Source organism: Pundamilia nyererei, unplaced genomic scaffold, assembly GCF_000239375.1.
Source record: "Pundamilia nyererei isolate P.nyererei 1_Seehausen unplaced genomic scaffold, PunNye1.0 scaffold00042, whole genome shotgun sequence".
NCBI lineage: Eukaryota > Metazoa > Chordata > Actinopteri > Cichliformes > Cichlidae > Pundamilia > Pundamilia nyererei.
The window spans coordinates 2907027-2914506 of NW_005187443.1; the positions used below are offsets into that span (position 1 = coordinate 2907027).

A 7480-nucleotide genomic window follows, 5' to 3' on the forward strand; every position below is an offset into this window, starting at 1 on the left:
ACACACACACACACACACACACTATTTTGTGTCTAATCAAGAACAAACCCCAAGGAATAGCCCTAGCTCAGCTCTCGTGACTACAGAGAGGAGGTAGCTCTATCACTAGCATACACACACTGAGATCTTCCAAGTCATTTCCACCCATGGGGACAAAAGCCCTATATGGAGAAGCAGAAAGAGGGGATGACAGCCCTCAGTGGGGGAAGGCAAGGTTTTGGGGTTGCTGGAAAGGTTCACGGAGGGGATTAGTGGTTGTGTATTAGCTTGCATACATGCAGGTGTGTGACTAAATCTGTGTTTCTACTTGAATTGTTGTGTTCAGATGATCCTTGAGCGTACACTTGTCTGAACACCCTCCAGGAGCTGTGGACTGAGATGGGCTGATGTCAGGATTTCGAGGGAGGGGTTGTTTCATGCGCCGTGCTTGGACGGAGGAGGATTAATTTTTTTTTTGAGGAAGCAGTCGACAAAAGGGGGGCAGAAGGGATTAAAAGAGGTGAATTTTAAAGTGAGGCTTGTTTACAGAGTCACAGGGTATATTTCCACAGGAAGACAGATATACTCTACCTCTACACTGTTGAGAGATTAGGGAGGCATCCAAAAAATAGAGGAGGAGGGAAGGAGATTTGGGAAGGAGCAGAATTAGAAGATGCACTGGTATGTTCAGCCGGCGTTGCAGCATTTGTGTGTTGTTTTGTATATACACAACATGTATGTGTGGAAGTTGTGCAATGGATTGTCCACAATTACTTCTGATATGACAGCATGCGCGCAAACCTGTCAGAGCCCACAAATCTACAAACTCCTGCACACAAACATGCACACACCGTTTTCACATTCGTGTCAGGAGTGAATTCAAACAGTCTCCGCAGCCCTTAGACAAACATTACAGCCTGTTATCATCATTCATCCCTAAGGCAAACTGGACACTAGAGCTTGCTTGTGTGTATTCTCACACCGGCACACACACAGTGTGCACACAGTTATATACACCATTATTAACCTGTTAGAAAAATCTGACGCTAAGCCAAAGTAAAATGTTGATTCAGTGGAAAAAAAAACAAAAAACAGATTACCAGTGGATTGTCCTTTTTTTTTTTTTTTTTTTTTTTTTTTAAACACAGCCTTTCCAACCTTTGGCTAACTCCATTTGCAATGTAAAATAAAATTAGAGATAAATAATACAATGAACCAATAAATAAAGCCCTGCAGACCTAGCCGGGTCTGAAGATTGTCAGTCTGCTGTGCATCAGCCAAATTTAAATCTGAAATTTGCATTTGAAATCATGCCTGTTGCATCTGTCATGCTAAAAGAGAAAGCAGCTCAAGAATTGCTCCTTGGGTGCACGAGTTACCCATGCCATGCGTACTAATGGACCTCCATACAATCGCGGATAATAGCTTTTTGAACTGTGTGCCGATAACAGGCTGGATTCTTTTCAATTTCTCTGTTTTACATTGAGCTGCAACAATACCCAATCCTGTTTCTGATAACATTTCTCAGTTCTAACATTTGACATGTCTTCACAGAATGTAAAAAGGCTAAAGTATGGAAAGCCATTTAAAGACTTGATTGAATCAGTTGTGTCACAAGTGAGACACATTACTGTTTCAGCCTGTGCTTTGCATTTATGTATATAACCTGTGTCAGTCACAATTCAACTTTTAAGTGGCCATTTATTTCAGCCCCACTGGAATTTGCACCAGGTATGAGCGAGTGAAAAGAAAAAAGATAGCAAAGGAAATGGAGAGGAAGCTTGAAAGGAGAACTGGATGAATGGAGTGCTAGACTGGAAAATGAAGAAAAAGGAGGAGGAGGGTGGATGCCGGCTCAGGATAGACTGTCTGTTTAATGCACAGTCCATATAGCCTCTTTATCTCTCCCTCTCAGTACCCTGCTTTTTAGCTTCCTCATTCAAATGCAGGTCAGCTGTGTGCAAGTGAGGGGCGAAATAAAAAAGATAGAAAACGGGACTGCAGCAGCAAGCGGAGAAAGATAGACCATCCTGCACTCTTCTGCCAATCAGTCTCTTCCGTCAAGTATTGCACCGCGTGTTGCTTGCTGCACGGAGTGCAGGGGCCCTCCCATTTAACTTGCCTATGTAAAAGGTTTTCTCACAGGCCTAAAGGAGGCGAGTGTTAGGGAGTAGATAAAGTAACCCTCTGCCTGATGGGTCTTGCTACAGGGAGGGAGAGACTGAGTAGAGGCGCAGAGAGGGAGTCAAGACCCCAGGAGTGTCTACCAAATACCTGAGGGAAAGCTGGGATTTAAGGAGGGAAACGGGACTGACGATGGGAAGGGAAACTGGAGTAAGGTTATTTGCATCTACCGGATACCTTTTCATTTCCTTGTGTATTTCCATTGTGTATTTTGCTATCAGGTTATGTCAATGTAACCTTAAAGTTTATTGGACTAATTTCCAGTTCCATCTTTCTTTTTTAGTCTACTATGGTAACACTATAGTATTCACATTTCAGAAAAACCCTTATCTTATACTGGGCCTTAGTTCATGAACTGTCTGAAACAAGCTGATTTAGCTACCATTTCTTTGAGGCCAACTTTCTATGAGTTCTCCTCATTTCCTCCAGGCAGAAGCAGGTGCTTGTGGGTATTTACGTCATCGTTTTCTGACAAAGAGCTTTTGTAAACAAGCTGTAGACAAAGAAAAAAAGCTTTCCTCTTCTTTACTGGAATTAGCCGTCCCTCAATTAGATGTCGGAGCTGATATAAGATCTGGAAAATGGAAGTGGACAGCAAAAACATCAATAGCAAAGTTAACACTAATCACTTGCTTAATGTGGAACATAATGGTGGACTTAATCTTTCAATCGTAAGCTGTATGAAACTATGTCTATTTATGTCCCTGTTAATAAGTGCACATATGGGAAATGTGCTATAACATTGACTGACTATTATCTCACTGCACATTTTATTTATAGGGACTCTTACTTTAAATGTTTACAACTACAATACAAATAAAGCAAATTCAATATTTTGCTTTGATTTTTATGATTGCTTAAACAATATTGGAATTTTTTATTCTGAGCACTCCTCCTACAAAGCTTCATTTACCCATCCACGCACCCACTAATAAAAATGCTTTTTCCTATGCCTAAGGCCTTTTGCCCAACATTTAGACGCACTCTGATGGATGCATCTTGCCCAAGGATACTTTGACATGCAGACTGGGGGATTCGGGGCTCAAACTACTGACTGTCCAATTAGTAGATGACCCACTCAACCCTCTGTGCCAGAGCCGCCCCCTAGCTTGCTTTATGATCAAACGTTTGCTATTCGTCTACGTTTGATTATACATTTCCTGTGCAGAGCAAATTGTTGAGTCAGACAGAACATGTGGGTGAGGTTGCTTTGCCCACAGCCAAGAGACGGCCAGGGAAATCTCTCTTTTTGGCATCAAACAGATCCAAGAGTTGAAAACACTGATGGAAGCCGAACGTTTACAGCAGCCTGACCTTTTGGCTCACATGAGATTATTTAAAACTTTTGTCATGTTTAAAATGAGCAGTCAAATTAAACATGACAAAGATAATGAACAGAAAAGAAATTCACTCATCCATTCAAACCCTGTTTCCTTTACATTTAATTATTCATAATTTTTCATTATACTTTATCATCGGTGTTAATTTGGAATTGTTCTTTCTAAATTTACTTTCAGTCCTTGCAGCATCTGCATATGCTTTAGAGTATCAACCAAAATCCTACGCCAGTGCAGCCTTACTCCTCACAAAGTTTACTGGGTACACTGAAAGAAAGCTTTATCAAACCACCATTGCAGTGATTTTTACTGTGCACAATATCAAAAGCAAATTAGGTAGAGGGAAAACAACACAATTCCTTTAAAGCACTAAAAAACAAAACAAAGGTATACAGTGATGAGAAAACAGAAAAGCACAGTGCATTGCATTAGGCAACTCCAGCTATCTGAGGAACCTCTTGAGTGCAGGCCCATCAACAGAAAGTCACGCCTCTTATCTGCCTGCTGAAACTTTTAATTCATTTACATTCATATTCCGACACTGGTACGTGGGCTTGGCATTTCCAAGACAGGAAACAGTGTCTTGTATTCCACCAAGATGTTAATCTCTATGGAGAGTGAGTAATACTGTATCTCACTTAAGGATTTGTTTTGATATTCCTTATATGTGAAGTTGTCTTTTCATTCCAAGTCTACAGGATGTTTTTCATCTCATTAGTGAGATCGGCTGTTATACATCTAAAAAATGTAAATTCTTGTATCTTTCTAACAAACCCATCAGGGAACCTCTCCAGAGGGGAGAAACAAAGCAGAAAAACAAGGGAACCAGTGGACAAATGGAAAAGCCATTCAGGTGAGTTTTGGCTTCTTGTTTTAAACAGTATACTAATGTTAGTGTTGCCAATATTGATATGCAATAGCAGTCATGTTTATGAGATAAGGACATGGCTTTTACCTTTTTCTCCAGTATTTCCAATTGCTCCCTATAGAAGCTAGATATAGTAGCAAGCTCCTTTTCTTTCATCTCCAGGTTTCGGGCCTGCAAGAGAGAGGGAGAAAGGAAAGGGAAAAAGAATAAGAATAAGTAGTATACCACTTTTTAAATGACATGTGAAGACCAGCTGTTGCAGATATTCTTTACAATGACATAGCACTTTGTTTTTTGACATACATGTGTAAATTCTTGGATGGTACTGGTCAGTGTTTATTGTGTCACATCAATATTGTAGTCTTGGGATCCGGTTTCATATAGTACTGTGCAAATGATTCAAGACGCACCTTTCTTTAGGTTTTGCTTCCAAGTTGCCAGACTTTGTCATTTTTAAATGGTCTCAGGTCCCCAAGTTTCTGAAAGTCTTTTTAGATTTCTTCTTTGGACATTGGCTTCTTTTTCACTGAGTTTCAGTCCAGTCCTTGTACCTGACTTGTTTGTCACTTAACAGTAATCTATGAATCATTCAAGTGTGAAAAGGTACCCAACTTAAAAAGAAAAACTAGAGTTGTGCCAACACATGACAGACAACTCAGCAAAGAACCAATTTTAAATTATATCTTTAGGCACTTTGTTACTAACAGAATGTTCCAGTTGAATCTATGAAAGATACTGATGATAACACAGCTTGATCGCCATAAAAATAGTATTTTTGCACCAACAGGTGAGTCCCAAAGAGCTGAAAACCTGGCATATTTTTGCATGGTGGGTGGTGCATCCTTAAAAAAGGAAAAAAGGACAAGAAAAGACAAAACCAGAGCGAAAAACAACAACAACAACAAAATGTAGTAGAAGGCCTGAAGAAATAACTACAGCAGATGAACAGTATCTGAAAGTCATGTCCTTAACAAACAGGAAAACAAAATCCAGCAAAGACCTGACACAGGTCCTGAGTGATGCATTTGGACCTTTGGTTAATCCATCTACTGCTCACTGATGTCTCATCAGAAATGGTCTCAATGGAAAGGTGGCTGCCAAGGAACAATTCTTAAAGATGGAAAACAGGAAGAAAAGAGAGGTTTGCCAAATACACAAGAACTAGACTGAAAATCAGTGGCAACAGGTCTGACAGTGTGAGGAATCCAGATTTTTGTTTCAAATAGTTGTCACTGTGTATGCTGAGGTCAGGAGATGTCCAACAGAGTGTGTGTAGAGCTGTCTGTAAAACACAGACATGGTTTGGGGATGCATTTCAGCCAGTGGTGTTGGGGATCTCGTCCAAATTCTGAACACAGAAAAGCATCTTCAGATCTGCAAAGTGTCTGATTAGCGATTGCTTCATTTTCAGCATAAAATGAGCTCAAACACACTGCCAATGCACTAAAGTCATAAAGTCAACATTATTCAATTCTATTTATATAGGACCAATTCACAACAAGAGTCACCTGAAAGTGCTTTATATTGTAAAGTAAAGGCCCCACAATAAAATAATAAAAATCATAAGTGAAGCAGTGTGGCACATCTTGGGAGAATGGAACAAAAGGCAGCAAACATCCAAAGAAGAGCTTTGAATGTCCTTCAAGAAGTCTGAAGAACTATTCCTAAAGACTACTTGAAGAAATGACAAGAAAGCCGCGTAAGACAGTTCAGACAGTTTGAAGAATAAAGGTGGTCACACCAAATATTGACTTTCAAGCTTGTTGAAAATGTAAAAACACCTTTTTCTTTGACTCATATACTGTATTTCCAAGTATTACTGCAAATTTCAATTAATCACTGCACCAGCTTCCCATTTTTTGGAAAAAAAATAAAGAAATAAAGTGTGGCTCATCAATTTTGGATCGTATTGTGCATTTTTGTGTGTGAATGGGTGGATGACTGAATGTAGTGTGAAGCGCTTTGGGGTCCTTAGGGACTAAGTAAAGCGCTATACAAATACAAGCAATTTACCCATTTAGGACTGAATGCGTGCTCATTTAAAGACTGCAATGTAGCGCTAAAAGCCTCAAGACTTTCAGCAAAACCCCGAACTGGAAAAATACAGCAAAATATCAACTCTGACTACACAGTCCACCCACTGTAAATCAAAGTAGGAATACACGGTTACTCACAGTAACCATCATGCAAAATAATAGTTTTTAAATCACAAAATAATCCTGTCAAATAATAAGACAGACAACATATATATGCCACTTGTTACTGTAGCTACAGAGTACAGTATTTGGAAGTACTTGCAGAGTCTAGTTTCACTAGCACTGGAACTGCACTGGAACCGTTTTGCCCACCGTGCAATCATAATCTGAGTACATAACTGATCTAATATATAGAACTCAATACTGATATAATATTGCACAGTTGTAGAATTGCCGGAGCAAAAGAGCCACAGGCAAAAAACACTAACACTTTTTTAAGTTACACTTTCCAGATTTTTACCAAGAAAATGCAAGCCAGACTACAAAAGGCACTCCATCTATTCACTGCTAGTGAGCACACAAAACATAGAAACCTGCCCTTTAACAACACATTTAGATATGGGGGATACACAGATAGCACAAGGAGAACTTTCTAAGTATGATTATATCGTTCACAAGTTTATAGTTATGTATTTTTCCAGGAACATGTATGTGTTCTTATCTATACACTACTTTATTTATATAGTTTGATGAAAGTCTATGATTATACACATCTACATCACAAAGTAACACACAACAATTAACAACAAAACAGCTATTTAAGGTTATGTCCATGCATTGTAACAAAACTTACAAAACTATTCAGGTAGCATGAGACTGGGACAGCTGTGGCAGGGGCTGACATGGCGTCGCTGGCGTTAAGATGAGGTGAATGGCTTTAGCCAAGTTTTGACAGGCAGCGAGGTGGCAGATTGGCTGTAGGAAGACCCATAGTTTGGGCCATGACGTAGCAGCATGCAAGCAGAGGAGGACAGGAGACAGACGTCAAAAAGATACACTGAAAATGAGCTTTAAATCAGCTTTAAGTCAGAAATACCCATGCATGGTGGCTGCAAAGAAAATGCTTGTTGTAAAGG

At 39.7% G+C, this 7480-nt stretch overlaps 1 protein-coding gene across 2 annotated transcripts in view; it reads right to left on the bottom strand.

The window, feature by feature from the left end:
• The window catches only part of chchd6b (coiled-coil-helix-coiled-coil-helix domain containing 6b), a 38687-nt gene that overhangs the window by 14135 nt on the left and 17072 nt on the right, over positions 1–7480 (bottom strand). For both annotated transcript variants that reach the window (XM_005731320.2, XM_005731321.2), the window contains one exon: positions 4456–4539. In XM_005731320.2, the coding sequence (XP_005731377.1) occupies positions 4456–4539 (84 nt within the window). The remainder of the gene's footprint in view (positions 1–4455; positions 4540–7480) is intronic.